Source organism: Cheilinus undulatus, linkage group 1, assembly GCF_018320785.1.
Source record: "Cheilinus undulatus linkage group 1, ASM1832078v1, whole genome shotgun sequence".
NCBI classification, from domain to species: domain Eukaryota; kingdom Metazoa; phylum Chordata; class Actinopteri; order Labriformes; family Labridae; genus Cheilinus; species Cheilinus undulatus.
In genome coordinates this window covers 41,389,884-41,407,319 of record NC_054865.1, presented here as the reverse complement: position 1 = coordinate 41,407,319, position 17,436 = coordinate 41,389,884, and the positions used below count along the sequence as shown (strand labels likewise).

General features: G+C 37.3%; 1 protein-coding gene across 1 annotated transcript; it reads right to left on the bottom strand.

Moving 5' to 3' along the window:
- Positions 1 to 4,769: 4,769 nt before the first annotated feature.
- cul4a (cullin 4A) lies at positions 4,770 to 16,692 on the bottom strand. Its single transcript, XM_041788174.1, has 20 exons — positions 16,030 to 16,692; positions 13,832 to 13,947; positions 13,270 to 13,373; positions 12,515 to 12,584; positions 12,333 to 12,406; positions 12,096 to 12,258; positions 11,924 to 12,013; positions 11,743 to 11,825; positions 10,408 to 10,475; positions 10,044 to 10,162; positions 9,742 to 9,934; positions 9,510 to 9,614; positions 9,293 to 9,403; positions 7,554 to 7,639; positions 7,310 to 7,417; positions 6,727 to 6,840; positions 6,542 to 6,647; positions 6,276 to 6,448; positions 5,776 to 5,928; positions 4,770 to 5,685 (listed from the first exon to the last, which is right to left on the bottom strand). Exons 1-20 carry the CDS (start codon positions 16,169 to 16,171, stop codon positions 5,590 to 5,592), a joined length of 2,274 nt encoding a protein of 757 aa, XP_041644108.1. The 5' UTR covers positions 16,172 to 16,692; the 3' UTR covers positions 4,770 to 5,589.
- Between the last annotated feature and the right edge of the window lie 744 nt (positions 16,693 to 17,436).

Genomic DNA, 17,436 nt, shown 5'->3' with positions numbered 1-17,436 from the left:
GAGACCGCCCACCCTCCCACATTTCGTTCACGAGCTTCATTCAAGGCAAAACTTCTCAGCCGTCTCCTGTCCTGTAATAATAAAATGTTATTGATGGATGTACAGTGAACTGTTAAGATTTGTGAGATTTATAAGAAAATGCACGCTGAACAAATATGATTTATTACTGTCTTACATAACTTGAAATAATACAGGGTAGGTGTAAAAAAGGACCTCTTTAGAGAAAAATATTATACTTCCACGAACTATACGGCAATGAAAAACTCACTTAAGTGAGATATGTCAAGGCTTATTAATGACAAGTAATTAAAATGTTATATCAGGGGGGATTTATCTAAGCACACATGCTAAGTGTCAAGTGCATATTGAACTTCAAGTTTCCTGCTCAAATAGTGCGCATGAAATAAGGGATCTATAAATGTAAACTTGAGCCCAGCATTCCTGAAACTATTGAAATACCTAGCATGTAATATATGAATTATACGGTATGTATAAAACGCCAGATCTGGAGCACAGTAGGGATTTCTGTGAAAAGGAAGGTACCATGTGAGGATCTGTGCGCGCACACACTAAGATGTTCAAGCTGAAAGTGCATGAGTTGCTAGTAGTCAGCTGACACCTCCATCAATTCACGAGGGTGTGTAAAACCCCAGAAGGAACGCAGGGGCTGCTTTAATGCTGCTGTCCGAGACTTATCAGGACCCCACCACATTCCCCTTGCATATTTTAGTCACACTTTGTTACAAACTTCAGGCGTTTTTGTCTTAAAATGAGAGAATATTGTCAGAAATATGCTCTTGTAGGCTAGATTGTGTAAGGTCATTTTTACAAAGGCTGTGCTTTTCTGCTGTAATACTGAAAGTGACAAGAATTAACCTTTTACTTTTAGTTCTATTGTACAGTTACTTGAGAAACTGAACTTGGGAAGGAATCAAATGACTATAAATATAAACTACATTGTTTTTGATGAAGGCTTGAGAGTATGGATGGACAACTAATCTAATAGTATCATTTGATCTACTGCATCAGTAATGTATACACTCTATGGACAAAAGTATTCAGCCATCTGACCATTACACTAACAGGGACTGTAATGACACTGTATTCAAATACATGTAGTTTAATATGGACTTATAACAGCTTCCACTCTTCTTGGAAGACTCTCAACAAGACTTTGGAGTGTTTTTGTGGAGATTTTTTTCTGATTCATTCTGTACAGCATTTATGAGGCCAAGCACTGATGTTGGACGAGAATACCTGGTTCACAATCTCCATCCCAGTTCATCTCAAAGGTGCTCAAAGGGGGTGAGGTCAGGGCTCTGTGGGCTCTGTTAAGTTCTTCCATAGCAAACTCATCAAACCATGTCTTTATAGTCCTTGCTTTGTGAACTGGGGCACTGTCATGTTGGAATAGAAAAGGGCCTTCCCCAAACTGTTGCTACAAAGTTGCAAGCATGTTTTTTGTGCTTACAGTAATGCCAGTGGAAGTTTGTAACTCTTCAGCTATGGAATCAGTGGCTTTGGCGACTTTATGTACCATTCACCTTAGCGTCTTTGACCTTGCTTGCGCGTCATGGCTGAGTTTCTGTTCTTCCTAAATACTTCCACTTTCTAAAAATATCATTTGCAGCTGACAGTGAAGTATCCAGCAGAGATGAAATTTCACGAACCATCATATTACAAAGGTGGCGTCTATCACAGTACCACACTTGAAGACACTGAGCTCTTCAGAATGACCCATTTTGCATCACAAATGTTTGCAAATGGAGACTACATGGCTAGGTACTTACCTGTATACAGCTTTGGCGATGGGTCTGATTGAAACACCTGAATTTAATAATTAAAAGTTGTGGCCAAATACTTTTGTCCATATTTTGATGACATATTTTCATGGTGCAGCCGTATGGGAGACAAGTCCCCTGCAACTCACTTGTTAAAACTGACTGAAAATCATGAGCTTTAGTTTTTATTGAATCATTTGACAAAATTAGATTAGTTCTAATACTGTTAGTTAACATTACTTAAGGATTTGTTCTGACTTATCTACCTAGAATATCTGTAGCAATAAACAAACTCTTATTAAACTCACTAACATGCATCAAAACATGCAACAAAGTAGCATCAGTGGTTAATCACAAATAAAATAACATAACTAAGCAGAATGTTGGGTTGCTTTGCTGAAGTGAGTTTCAGTTAAGATGTGGAGGTAGCAGAATTGTTAAAATCTGCTTTTCCCATTGTTTTGTTTTGTTTTTGCAGTTTCCTTATGCATACTCATGGTAGACTATGAGGTGGCCATTATGTTGCAATGGATAACAGCACTGCTGCAATTATCTTCAGCACTTGACTCATGTCTGTGATACTGAGCACTTCACTCCCACATGTTGTATTAATTATACCACCATCAAATTATACAGCCCTTACAATAAAACCAACACCAATGATGGTACAAGTGTTCTGCTTCTTTGATTCTCATTATGTGAAAGAGGACATTAACTTGCATGAAAGCTGCAAGCATACTTGCTTTTTCTATTTCATTCAATAATTTCCACGTGGAATGATTTGATTGCCAAAATGCCATTAGTCTAGCTGTTTTTAGAGAAATGTGTTTTGAATTATAATAAAAACATGATTACTAATAACAGCGTATTTGCTTTTGAGTCCCCTAAGCACAGAAGTTTGTAGCTGCTGCTATAGTAGAAGAATCAAAACAGTATTTGCTTCAGATCTTGTTCTGTATTTTTAGCTTACACACTGATGCTGTCCTAGTCCAGGCCTGCCCACTGATTGGCTGGGCCCCTGAAAAAAAACAGAGAATGGGTCCTCCCTAGTTGTGATTTATTGATGATATCAGTGTATGTGTGTTAAATCAACAGCATTGGTGCAAGCATACTAGCTAACAGTTATCTCATTTTGGAGCTGGAAAGTGTGTGAAACTGTTACTGGATTTCGATGAAATTGTTTATTCAAGCTTTTTGACCCGTTTCACTACTTTTCACCAAATTTTTGCACCTCCCTGTTGCCACTTTAAACCAAGTTTTGCAGCTTTTTGCCCAAATATGCTAATTGTTAAAAATCTCAAATCTTCAATCTCACTGAGATAATCATGGCAGAGCAGGGAGGAGGAACCTCAAGAGGTTATTTAAGAGATGGGTGTGGTTATTGTCTTCTCTTTGTCCTTGAGCCTGCTCTGTCCATGCGGCCACAGCACTTAAGTAAGTTTGATTAATTATCCCACTTTTTACTTTGTTTGCTAAATAAGTGCATCCTTTTAATTATGTTTGTCACTTTCACCAAAGATAGAAGTTTGTTTGACCACTGAAACCACAAAGAATACCTAGAGATTTACAATTGTTTGTCTATTTTAAAGGACACATATGAGTGAGTACATTTCCTACCTAAGTTTAAAGAGAATAGTTTATTTTAACACAGTGCACTAATTTATGTTTGTTTAGCAGGAAGCTGAAGCAATTCCTCACTCCTTGTGTAACATATTGGATGCATAAATTAATGTAAGTTGATCCCTGTTAGCTTTAATTTAATCGTGAAATGTGTGTGGCAATGTTTTGATTTGTTATATCTGTTTTGTACAGAAAATCATCCATCCATCCATCCATCCATCTTTTCATCTTCATCTTCAATAAATGGTTAATCTGATTTCTGGATCCATGTGTTTAAATGTACACCCCACCTAGAGGTTCGATGAGCTAGCATCAGTTGAAACTCAATTGGCCTCCACTAATTCAATTTAGTGACAGTTTTTATACTAATTCTTTTTTCAAAGTTTCCCAATTTTTGTAGCTTTTTGCAAGTTTTTGCCACTTTTTTTTCTCATTTGTGCCGCTTTTCACCCTTTCTTTAACCCTTTTTTTTGCAGCTATATACCCAATTTTGCCACTGAGCTTCCAATTTTTTTTAATGTATTTTTGGGCATTTTGTGCCTGTATTGGATAGAGGAGGACAGTAGATAGAGTTGTAAACAGGGAAGAGAGCAGGGAGAGACATACGGCAAAGGGCCACAGGCCAGATTCAAATTCGAACCTCCTGCATATAAAGGTCGCGCCTTAAACCACTAAGCCATCTGCACCCCCTTCCAATTTTTACCCGTTTTGTGTTTTTTTGCCAATTTTTGCCACTTTCAACCTATTTGTATAGGTTTTTGCCATGCTCATCCCCTTTTTTGCTTGTTCATAGCAGCTTTTTTGCCCATTTTAACCCATTATTGCTTCTTTTCACAATTATTTAGATATTTCCATTCCTGTTGTCTGTTTCTTTTAATTTATTTTTGGCATCCTGACGTGTGTGCACATCATGGCTTGGCTCTGAAGTCTGACATTAACTTCCTCATCATTTAGTTCAGTGTGCCCATCCACATTATCACCAGTACCAATTAAAAGGTAATTCTGTTTTAAGAACGGGGATTTACATTTTTTAAAAGCCTATAGTGTACTATAGCATAAATAAATAAGAAGAATTTTTAATTGCTTTGATAAGAGTGGCTATTAATCAGGTTAAAAATAAAATATGGTTATCATAGCTTAACTTTACAATGGACAATAATTTTACTGACATCTATGGACCCCCAGTTTGGCTGGGCCCCAGAAAGCTCTCCGCTTTAGATGGATTGACATAGGTGTTTGAATTGAACAGACACATTTAACATTAAGTCAAAATAGTACTCATTTGTTTTATCAAGCTTCAGCTGAGAGAAGCAACATGGCAGACAGAGAAAAATTTGCTGGCTGATTATCCACAAATCATTCAGTGAATCATTAAATATCCATTTATTCAGGTTCACTTTTCTCACTCTTACATTGATACAATCTGACCTACAAAAAAGTCAGCACATGACATTGGACATTTGGACATTTTGGTCAAAACATATAAGGTACCCAAAGAAATACCCAAGTGGCTTACCTGCGTGTCAATCATCCTCTGTTACAAGCAATGATCCCTCCCCCCGACCCACACAAATCCGACCAAAACCCCACTTCATCCCTCTCAAGTCTTTTCTCAAGTCTTTTTATGTCCTCACCAGCTGTTACTCTGCCAAATTAAGCAAACAACCAATCAGCTGAACACTTAGCAATGAAGCCATTCACAAGGATACGCCCTGTTCAAGAAATAAAATAAAACAAATAAAACTTTAAACTCAAGACAAACCAACTATAGTAGAAAATAAGTGATTTTAGAACTTGATGGAGAAAAAAATCCCGATCCCAGAGAGAAAGGAAAAAAATAAACTGATTAGAGGAAAGTGCTAAGTTATTTTCAGTTGAGTTTTGCATGAGCAGATTTGTAAGTCACATAAACCAACCATCAAAAACCCAGGTCACTCCTCCACTCCAGCCCCCTCCCACTAAAGATAATGCAGAGTGGGACCTGTCTAGCCAAGTTTGTCTCTCTTGTCTCACTGGAGCTCTGAGTGATCCGGACGCTGCATCCAGCATCGTGGATGGAGGAAAAGATGAGCACCAGAGGAGAGTCAGGAGGCTAAAGGGATGTGATGCTGTTTTTTTTAGGGGGGGGAGAGGGGGATTCGCTGTACGCTTGCTGTGAGGAAAGCTTGGCCGTAACAGTGGTTCCCCTTCAGGCAACATAGTGGTACTGGTTAGGAGTCTCCTTGTCACGCTCCATGTAGTCTCTGTCTATGAGGGACTCTATGCGCTTCTTCAGATCCCCTGGCTGTAGAGGGGGATTAAGTTAGGTTTAGCAAGGTGTGCATATGTTAATGTGTTAAAAGACAACATCATGACAATTAGATGGTCTAGATACCTTGACAGGGAACTTCAGCTGGTTGTAGAGCTCTGATACCAAAAGGTTGTGACTGAGGGTCTTCCTCATCTTCATGATGCGAACCACAGCTGCATCAATTTGATACTGCCTGTCTTGAAATACACGCTCAGTGGTGCTCACCTGCTCTTCCACCTGTAAGAAATATGTTTTTATGATAGTTAAGAAGCACAGAGGAAGAAGTGATATTGTTGATAAATTTAACTCTTATTAAAATGTTGACACATCTTGGAGCTATGAGAAGCACAACACATACAAAACAGTGTACCCTGGAGTCAACACAAGACTGAAAACATCAACACTGGAGGGAGTAAATACATAATACACAAATCTGCATTGACTTGATATTAGTCTTAAAGCTATTTTTTGTTTTTGGCTTGTCTTTGTCATTCTGTCATGTTTAAATTGGAAATGTTTAACCTGTTAAGAGCTGAGCGAAAAAATGAGCACAAAATGGCATTAAAAAGTGCTTCTGTTTTTACCGTTTCCTTCATTTGGATCTGGTTGATCTTGATGCGAAACAGTTTGTGTTTAAAGTCATTGTTGAAATTGAAACGATCTCCATCTTCCACGTCTTTGCCCCGTGGGTTCTTGTTGAGGACACGGGCTTTTCCACAGGCCAGAGACTGCAGCGTACGTCTGAGCTCTCCCTCCTCTGTGCAGTAAGAGAGACAGTTATAAATGAACACAACAGGTGCCTCTCCTACAGCAGGATGACTGTGATTCATATACTATAAAGATAGGTAACCTATGCCGGTGGCAGTACGAATCTCCTCCATGCTGAATTCTTCACCCTCATTAAACATCAGCAGCACCAGTGTCTGGAACAGAGAGACTTGCAGCTCCTTCTTACCCTGCAGGAGAATACATGCATTGTACATAAAGCCCAGAAATTTTCTACAGCCTATCAGAAAAGATACACAAGGCTCTTACCTCTTTAAACTCTGCCTTTAACACAGCGTGGCCCAGTGTGGGCTGCCACTGCAGCTTCCTCCCACTGTGCTTCCCCAGGTAGAACAGCTTGAACACCTCCTGAAGTTTAACCATCTATCAAAACATGAGAAGATGAAGCTGATAAGACTTACATTCAGAGCACTGTCAGGAAAAAATCAGTCTGGACCCTGCAAAGGATTGAACCTAGTTCTGATGTTCATTATGTCCATAATCAATGAAATTCTTGAATGAATAAATACTTTATGGATTATCAGAAGAAAACAATTCATTTTTTAAAATCCAATAATCTTTTAGGCAACTTATCGGTAAAGCACAAATTATCCCATCAACAAATCCAGATCATCTGAATAGTTCAACTTTTAAGATAAAAAAAAAAATAAAATGTTTAAAAGATCTGATTATGAAGGTAATCTATAACAAAAGGTGCTGTTATCGAGCATTAAGCAGCTTTATGTGCATTAACTGCTGACCCAGCTTTAATGTGTTTCTCATGTTTATTTTGTCACAAGTGCAAAAGTAAACAGTGCACACAAAAATCCCACCTAAACACAGAAAGTCCTACCTCTGGGGGAAGGTGGACCTCCATAGGTGTGTATGAAGGCCAGTAGCCCATGGTTAGGATGTTGACAGTAAGTTCAATGTTGCTTGGCTCGCTCTGGTTCTGCATATACTGATTAGAAATTTTGTGTGTAAGGCAAGGCATTAAACAACATACTGTGCTTCAGTGGTATACACAAATATTATGACCGTGGCATCAGTATTATGCACATGCATGTTTTAATTGTTTAATCCGAGGCTGAACAAACCTGTTTGAACTGGATCATTATGTCTTTGGACAGCTCCATGTCCTTGAACATCCCCTCTAGCTTGCTGGTAAATGCTGCTCCACATTCTGAAGGAAGTGAAAACCCCAATACATCAAAATGATTTTCTCACACATGACAACAATGACAGTCTTTTTTAGATTGTGCTACATCTGCTTTGATACTGGTTAAATATAGATATATATCTTCTATACTGTAGTGTGAAAAGGAAGATGAAGGGGACACTTCAAGCCTTAGAAACTAAATTCTAGATGTACTTCAAACCATTTCACTATTAAAGGCATGTCAGTAAAACAGAACAAAACATTTCAGCAAAACATTTTTACTCCAAAAACAGGCAATTACAGAGTAAACAAAAATGGGGAGGAAAGGCCCAACAGTGATGAATAAATAAGAAAATTAAATACTGCCATTAACAGTCCTGTCACATGTTTGGCTTCCCCTTTTTGTTGAGACTGAAATGATTTTGCCACATTTACCCTGTTCAGTGAGGTTCAAAACAGGTTTATCCTGTTTTTATTAATAATATAATCCTTGATGATGGCCTTTTAAAACTGTAGGCAAGAAGCCATTGCTGTGTCTGGCTAAGTCACAAGGCTGTGGCATGTCAAAACTAATGTTGGCTGACAGTCGGGCTGGTGTCTTGCATGGGATTGCTCAGCCATGAGAAGAAGTTTGCATGTGCTGATGTGTAAATGATAAGAAAATGAGACAGATAGAGATTTCACTGCATAATAGCTTAAAATGTGCAACCACAAATGTGAATATATAATTATAGCTACAGTGCCGTGAAGTAGTTGTAAAAGTATTTGACCCCTTCCTGATTTTTTTTGCATATTCAACAAATGTAAATGTTTTCCTGACCATTAAACACATTTTAATATTAGACAAAGATAACCCAAGTAAATAAAAAATCAGCCTGGGAAGGATTATAAAGCTATTTCTGAAGCTTTGGAACTCCAGTGAACCACAGTGAGAGCCATTATCCACAAATGGAGAGAACTTGAAAAAGTGGGGAGCCTTCTCAGGCATGGACAGCCTACCAAATTGACTTGAAGAGTGCATCAATGACTCAACTAGAAGGTCACAAAAGACCACAGAACATCATCTAAAAACCTGCAGGCCTCACTAGACTCAGTTAAGGTCAGAGTTCATGATTCAACAATAAGAAAGAGAGTGGGCAAAAATGGCATGGGAGAGTTCCCAGGTGAAAAGCCACTGCTGACCAAAGAACACACAGAAACTCGTCTCACATTTGACAAATAACATCATAATGATCCTCAAGCATTTTAGGAACATATTCTGTGGACTGACGAGACAAAAGCTGAACTATTTGTAAGGTTTGTATCATGTCGCATCTGGCATAAAACTATTACAACAGTTTATAAAAAGAACATCAGATCAACAGTGTGGTGGCAGTTTGGTGCTTCAGTACCTGAATGATTTGATTAATCGAGCCACGAATTATGCTCTCTACCAGAAAACCCTCAAGTTCAAGTACACGTGCTTTATGCAGCAGGACAATAATCCAAAACGCACAAGCAAGTCCACCTCTGAATGGTGGAAAAAAATCAAATGAAGGTTTCTGGAGTGGCCTAGTCAAAGCCTGGACTTAAATCTGACAGAGATACTGTGGCATTACCTTAAACATCCCACTCATGCTAAAAAAAAACGTCCAGACTTTCTGCTGTAAAACATAAGACACTGGACAAGGGGCTCACCATGTTTGAGCTTGGAAAGCATGGACTTCTCAGCATCAACAGACGCACTCTTGCCGACCAGCAGACGTTTGGCCAAGTCCTTCTTATAAAAAGCTTCAAACACGTCCTTCCCTAGAATGAAAGTATAAACTTAGGGAAGTGCAGGAAGCTTTATAGTGGCTAGTAAACCCTGTGATTAAGACAGAAAACATACACACTAAGAGAGTTGTAAACAAACCATGAATGAATCTAAAGATGATCATTATCTTGTCCAGGATTCGCTCCAGCTCCTCCTCTGTAGCCTCCTTGTTCCCTGCTCTTAACTTAGAATCCACATATTTAGCTGGATAGACAGGAATAAAAAAGTAAGAAAGGTTATTAATGCATACCAGAAATAATAAAAATCTTCAGTAAAATGGATTATCTAAAATAACTTCTTGTAACAGCTGCCATGTTTTTGTCTAACACACCTATCAGTTCAGCAGGTTTGTTGGGCCTCTTGTTAATAAATGTCTCAAACGCTTCCTTCATGGCATTGATGAATCCCTCATTTCTTGTAAAACAGCTCTGTGCCACGTTGTCCATCTTGTCCTTAAAGTCCAGCAGTTCTTGTACCATGTCCTTGTCTTTCTCTGGAGTACAGACAATCTCTCCACCGAAGGACTGAGACAAGAAAGTTTAAAAATGTGAAAATATTCACAGTAAATAATAAAATGCAGTTTCTTTGTAGTATTACAATATGTATGTCTCAACGGTTGAGCTGCTTGTGTACCTTAATGTAATCTCTCCAGAACTGCAGCAGTGTGGGAAGTCCTCCCTTCACCTTGCTAAAAAGCTGGTACAAGAGTGCCAGCTCAGTCACTCGATTCTCATCCAGCAGGGTGCTCAGACCTGAAAAAAGCACATTATGTAGAACTGTAAATCTGTGTTTTTATTTCAGACGAGAGAATAAACACTTTAATCAGTTTTTACAATTCCATGTCTATTACAGAATCAAACCAACATTTTCACAGATATGACTGCACAAAGAGGTAAATCTTGTATGTTTTTCAGTAGCCGCAGCCAAATGGGAGTGCAGCTGCTAGTCACAGGTAACAACTCTAATATCGGCTCTTTACTACATCACACTGACATACCTTTCTGTAGTATTGCAGTCATGTGTTCTCCTAAAAGTTGCTTTTCAACACAACTAATGAGGGGTTTCCTGTGAATAATCAGAACAAAAGAGATGAAATTAGAGAATGTGTCAAAAGCCAAAGTTCATACTGTTATTAGTTATAAGTGATGTTATGTGTCAGCGCTCATCAGTATCAATCAGCGTATTCACGTTTAATCCGTTCGGATCAGCCCCTATAGTTTGTATCAAATTATCCTTGGAAGGCAGGAAAAACAGGTTTTCTGTTAAACAAATGTATCACAGCTAAATCCTTGAGCAGAATCTCAGTTAAAGAAGGTCAAAGTTTAATTAGTGTGTGTACACACCACAGAGACCTGCTACACAAATATGAAACATTTCAGCTGTTAAAACATACATGATAACCAAAAGTTTCTACGATTTTAAAGTGTTGACATTTCATTGTGCGGGGCCCAGACTAAGGAATAAGCTGCCTCCAGACATGAGAACTATCACAGACTTTGGTCTTTTTAAATCCAGACTTAAAACCTATTTTTTCAAACTGGCTTTTAACATTCATTCGTGACATATTACTTGTATTTGTTTTTTTGTAGTTTTTATTGGTTTAATATTGTTTTCTAATGTTTTATTATTCCTACTCATATGTTTTGACTTTATGGGAAAGCACTTTGGTCACTTTATGTGTTGTAAAAGGCTCTACAAATAAAAGTTGATTGATTGATTAAATAAATAAATAAACAAACCAACCAGTTAAACTTCCTATTTGTTTTGTCTGACTTGTACCGCAGGTGCTGCCATTTTGAAGATTTCCAGAAAATTCTTACTCACAGAGGCATTTATTTTACCTAGTTAAGGTGATTATAAAATTAAAATTACATGGCATTTTGTTTTACAGACTATTGAGCTAAAATTCTTAAATGCACTGGCCAAATAAAAAAAAAGTTCATTTTTTTTCCAAATTCTTATATTATTTACTTTAAAATCAAAGCAATGCATTTGTATACATTGAAAGGAAACTGAGACATGTAATCCAATGGAGATGCTTTCCGATTTAAAGCACTGTGGTTTATCATCTTTAAATTCATTTCTAATCACATTACATAATATTAATTTAAAAAGCTTAATGAGTGCTCAAACTATCGTTTGAAGAAGAACTCTGGTCAAAATGTTGAGATTTATTATACTTTTTTGTGGCGATGAGCAAGTGTGCACGCATATTTCTGTCTGTGCTGCTGTATTTAAATTATCTAGCAACTACCCTATATGTGTTGAGCACAAAAACACATTTCCTGCCGATTTGTTGAGATAAAGTAATATTGAGAAAAACAAAACTCACTGAGTGCTCTGGTCGAGGTAGCTCACAATACGATCGTTCTCCTCTTCTAAACGACGAGCCACATGGTGCAGATACTCAGGCACCTGAACACAATTCAAGCACAGAATCAGAGCTGGTCGCTGATAAATCAGTGTAACCACATGATCAACATACAAAATCAAACTATAATAGAGCCACTCACATCTCTCTCCTGCATCAGCCGCTGTCCCTCGGCTGCATACAAGCGATTGGTCTCAATCAGAAATCTCTCCTCAAAGGAATCTTTGTATACCTGAGAGTAGGTCAGAGGATATAACAGTAAGATACATTCAGGTCATGTGCTGACTAGTCTTCCTACACAGGTGGTCAGGTACCTGAAGGTCTGACAGCATGCCCAGTAGACTCCTGAGCAGACTGCGGTCTATTGTTTCTCCATTTCGCTCTAGCTCGATCTGCTCCAAAATGCCGTCCACAGTGCGCTTCTGAACGGCACTGTCACTTACGATGTGGATGCGAAACAGTTCCAGCCCGGTATCCCTGCAAAGATAACATAGCATCATTCTCCCAAGTACACCATAACATAAAAACAGTTTTAATAAGTGTGATTTTACCAGATGGAGGGGAGGAGGGAGTTCTGAAGCACGTAGGTACGATCCAGGAAGAGAAAGATACTTCGGATCATTATCTGTCAGGATGAAAGAAAATCATGGGAATTACATATTTGAAGACACTTTCATAAAAAAACCCAATGGTTAGTTTATACATGAAATACTTTTAAAAGCATTAAACTCACAGTTTGCCTGCAGTGGTCCTGCCAGCAGCGATTCATTCTCTTCAGGAAGGAAAGGTTGTCCAGAGACTCTGTAAGCTCCACGCTAAAGAAAAATCTTCGACTCATCAATGTCAAAAAGGTAACATTATAAAGGACCTACCTCCTGTAAGTAGGCTACATCTATCAACACCCTGGTCTCACTTCAAAATCCATATTTAGGTTAACAACGTTGCCTTAATGAAGCCTATTAAAGCTGAAAAAAACAATCTTTTAAATGAGATTTTAAACATAATTTTATGAGCTTTTCTGTAATAACTAAATATTGTTAATGGGTGACTTTGTGCTTTGTGACTGAAAAGTTGCTTTATTATACAATATCTCAAGCAGCTTTACTGCATCTGCAAGCAAGGACCAGTGCTGATTAAAGCCTTATTTGGATGTGGAATAACTTTCTTCAGAACTTGTTGTAGGTCGACCCCTTGTGAGAAAAGGCTGCACTGCAACAACAACCCATTCTTCATAGCCAAGTCTTCTCTGAGGTGACTTTACCGCAGCCATTTCTGTTCATATAGGCAACATGGTGTTTAAAAGCAGGCTGACCAAATACAGTTTGCATTATAGTGAAATGCAATTTGTACTTAACAATGAAGGTTCTTGTGATGCAAGGACATCTCTCTCTAACAATGGATTCCTAATCATAAGAAGATATTACTATCAATTTATCTACATAACTTACCTATTTTACATGGGTGTCTTCAACAGACAAAAAAGGATATTCTCTAAATTGGTGGATCTGGGCCTGCACATGATCTTCACAGACCTGCCGGAGCTGCTTGTACAGCGTAGGGGAGACTTTGTAAGAACAGAGGTTCTCCACCGCCTTTGGTAAAGAGAGAGAAGGGGGAAAAACAAGGCTTTTTAACAATTCAGCTTATTTACAAAACAACAAAGTAAACACGACTTGTACTATTTCTTTATTTTAAAAGGCCAGCTATTTACAGCAAATTAAATTATGCTGTTTTATTTCAATTGGAGAATATTTTGATCAGTTTTAGTTATATAAACCCCCCTTTTCAATGTGGAAATAAAGACTTTCAAATGCACATTACAGAAATGCCTCAAAAAAGTGTCTGTTTTATCACTCATTCTGAAACTGCAAGTCCCCAGTGTATAATCTGCTGAGAAACAATGTGATACAACTACTAAGTATTAAATGTTTGGGGCAGTCATGTTGTGTTTTTTTGTATCAACACCTTTACAGTCAAACGCTGCTTCTAAGGGCCTGAGAGAGAAATGTAAAAAAAAAAAAAAAGATCAACAAAAATAAGAACCACACACCTGATAGAGCTCCTCCAGATTGTACTTGATGGATGTACTGTTTTGGATGGCACCCACTGCATCTCTTAGCTTCAACCATGTGTCCTCAGTGTAGTTCTCGGCTAGTTTAGGTCGGTCTGTAACAAAAACCATTAACAATGTAAGTATTATGCCTTTCTTTTAAACTATTATAAAAATATATATATTGAAAAGGCTCACAAACATACAGGTGCATGTCCTCCAGTAACTGTTGAAAGGTTAAACAAATTCTACAAATCATGTTTTATTTAAATGAAAAATATTCTACAGGAAGTATTAGAAAAATGTGTTTATTGGTGGTTAAAATGCAAAAATAAAATACATGCTCTATGACCATTATTGGTGTCAACAACAATGACTGAAGTAAGGCTGAACAATTTGGGAAGATAATCAAGTTGCCTTTTCTCCCAAAAATATTGCAATTTAATATTTGATTATTTCTTAAGTTCCTCGTCTTATGTATTTTTAAACAAACACAAACAACAATATTTGATTGATTAAACAAGGGCTGAACAATTTTGGGAAAAAAAGTAAGATCTATTGGATATTTTGGATATTTTGACTCACACTGCAAATCTGATATGAATTAATATATTGAAGGGAATGATCTTTTATATGTTATCCTCACTTTATTACATAAGAAAAACATACAAAAATGAGCAAAGTAGGATTTTTTTTTCTTTTTAAATTGACATTTGAATGCTTGCATGAAGGGTGAAGCGTAACATCTCTCCTGTAACTGTAATGAACTGGTACTCTTACACACATTTCAGGTTAAAGAAATATTGCACCTTCTGCAATTTGAAAATTACAAAAGGATGTATTGTAATTTAATCTAAATATGAATTATTTGTTCAGCCCTAAACTGAAGTATTGATTCCTGAGCTGCACACTTTGGACTGACTGGTGGAAAAGTAAATAAAGATTTTTAATCACATGAGACCTAGAAGGCAGGACTGTAGGATTTTATTCTGAGTCTTTTCTCTATAATTAAATATCCTGTTATCATGGTTTCTGTTCTTTAGCTATTAAAAAGCCTGGGTACTTATTTTCTGAAGAAATTATTTTAGATGCCCAAATTAAGCAAGTCCAGTTCTGTATCTGTTATTGCTTTTACAATTCACAACATATAGGAAATATTTAAGCAGATACTGAATAGACTACTTGTTAAAATTTGTGCAAATTTGTCTGCAAAAATTTACATAAAAGAAGAAATAGAGGTTTGACAAAGGCTGATATGATATTAGAAGCAACAAATACTTATAATATCCACAACATCTTATTAATATCTGCTACATTTATTTTGATTAGTCTGTTTTTTTCTCAGTTACTCCTTCATGGTACACTTTAATTTACCTTAAATTGCTCCACTTAGATACAAAGGCATTTATCAATTGGGCGTTTCTTTCACTCTACACTGTTCACCATCTCAGCACAAATCTCCTTCCTTCTTCTGTTGCCTTTTTGGTTGATATTCAGCACATACCATTTAATTACTTGTCGAAGGTGTAAATCTTTTCTATCTTCTACTTTGTGTATATATATTTTCTCATATTTTTCCAATTTTATTCTTCTGTCCTTTTGGCTAGAGTACTGTTATCTTATGCATATTTTGATACTTGGGCTGTTTAACATTTACTATATTTCTTCTGTTTTATTCCTACCCTTACTGTGTGTGTAATGGACAGCTGAAACTTGAATTTCCTTTTGGATCAATAAAGTATCTATCTAATCTATTCTAAAAACCAAAGCAAAAAAGGTTTTGTATGCCCAATATTGTGTGATTTCTTGTTTAGAATTATCAAAAAAAATGAAGGCTACACACCATATTAATTGTGCAAACATGTTGGGACTGTTTATGTGCCTTAACATTGCTAATATATTTCTGCAGTTAAGACAGAGTTCAAGAGTTTGCAAGTAAAGTCTGGTGGATTCATTCCTCTTCTATACATGGGCCTTATGAAATGTGTTTTGGTGACACATGGTATCGGAAAAGTATCTAAATATCGAAAAATGTGACAACCCTGCTACTCAGATCAGGCAGCTGGAGTCTGGTTTTCTGTCAAAATGTATACAAATCTGTAAAACAGAAAACTTTTACCAGCAGTACCTTAAAGTAACATGCTCTGTCGCATTAAGGTAGATAAGACTGTTGTAGTTTGATGGCCCAGGTGACGTACCTTTGAAATTTTTGATCACTAATTTCTTTGAAGCTCCAGTTTTGCTGGAGGCCACGGCGGAGGTCCTGGCCATCCCGTTGGTGTTGTGCTCCGTTATAGCAGAGAAGCTGGCTCTCTTGTCCTGTCGGGTGTCCTCTGCCATTATCAGATTAGCGCTTTGGCTTAACGCTGTATGGTTCAAGTGTTTTGCTAAGTTAGTGTAGGATTGTTCAGTCGCCTTGTTTATTTACTGTCAGCTACACCGCCTCTTTGTTGAACCAGTTGTCTTTGGCTGACCGCATGCACAGTCGCAAAGTAATTAAAACACATCTACAAACTCATAACTAACCTTAGTTTGATTACTCCAAAAACATAACAACCGCCAGCTGAGTAAACAGATAGCAAGCTAACACAAACTGCAGCACACTTTAGCTACCATTTTTTTTCTCCACAACACTTTAGTTAGCTTTAGCTTCTCATGCTAATCCATGCCGGTCTACACTACTTGGATGTTTTAACAACTATTTAGTTTTTGTATTTTGCAGCAGTAAGCAAACACATAAAAGCGACATAGTTAGCGTTGATATAACAGACCCATATTATTAGTGGCTTTCTTTACCCACATAGCTAGCTAGCACAACAAAATGGCTTTTCTCAGACAGTTCAGTTGGACAGGTGCATCCTGGGTGAAAAGCGGCCGAGAGGCGTTCACTGACAGTTTGAACTTTTCCTTTCAGTATCACTGGTGCAGTTCTCTAGACGTCGAATACATGCAGGGGGATATACATTTTACACGTTGTTCTACTGTTTTTAAAATTTATGTAACTGATTTATTATCATGGATTTGTGTGATTCCTTTGAGTATACACCCAATATACCTTTTTGCACTACTTAGAACCCTGATTCGAGTTTGTTTATTGAAAAAAGACCAAAACACGTTGTTTGATGTGTTAATATGTCAGCTGTTTTAAGGTTGAAATCGCTCACATAGATACAAAGCATAGCTACACAGTATATATTAACACTATCTCATTTTATTAACCACCTTTTATTTTATCATATATCCTTTATTGAATTCATATGGATTTACAAAAGTCTCTTACTCCTTTCTTTATATTTTATTTTGGTCAGTCACTTAAAAAAAAGATTATGGATGGCTTGCTTGAGTATTTACGCTACCAACACTACATGAGTCAAAGATGTTCAGCACAAGTTTTAAATATTCTCTTTCAAATAAACATTATAGATTCAGTATTTTACCTAGGTATAAAGAAGCAATTGATCTAGGTGGATGTTGTTAATATTTTGATAGTTACAGTTGCATTAACCAATGCAGAAAAAGTGGCAAAGATGGTTTTAGAGCTATGTTTTAAAGTGGCAACAAGTGGGAAAATGGGTCAGAACCTGCAAAATGGGGTGTGAGTGATT

What these genes read in the sequence shown, in the direction of transcription:
- cul4a (XM_041788174.1), bottom strand. Translation starts at nt 16,171, where the DNA reads ATGGCAGAGGACACCCGACAGGACAAGAGAGCCAGCTTCTCTGCTATA. An exon ending in TCCCTCCTCCCCTCCATCTG is followed by an intron (nt 12,259 to 12,332) that starts GTAAAATCACAC and finishes TTATCTTTGCAG; the next exon opens with GGATACCGGGCTGGAACTGT. An exon ending in TCTGGAGAGATTACATTAAG is followed by an intron (nt 9,935 to 10,043) that starts GTACACAAGCAG and finishes TTCTTGTCTCAG; the next exon opens with TCCTTCGGTGGAGAGATTGT.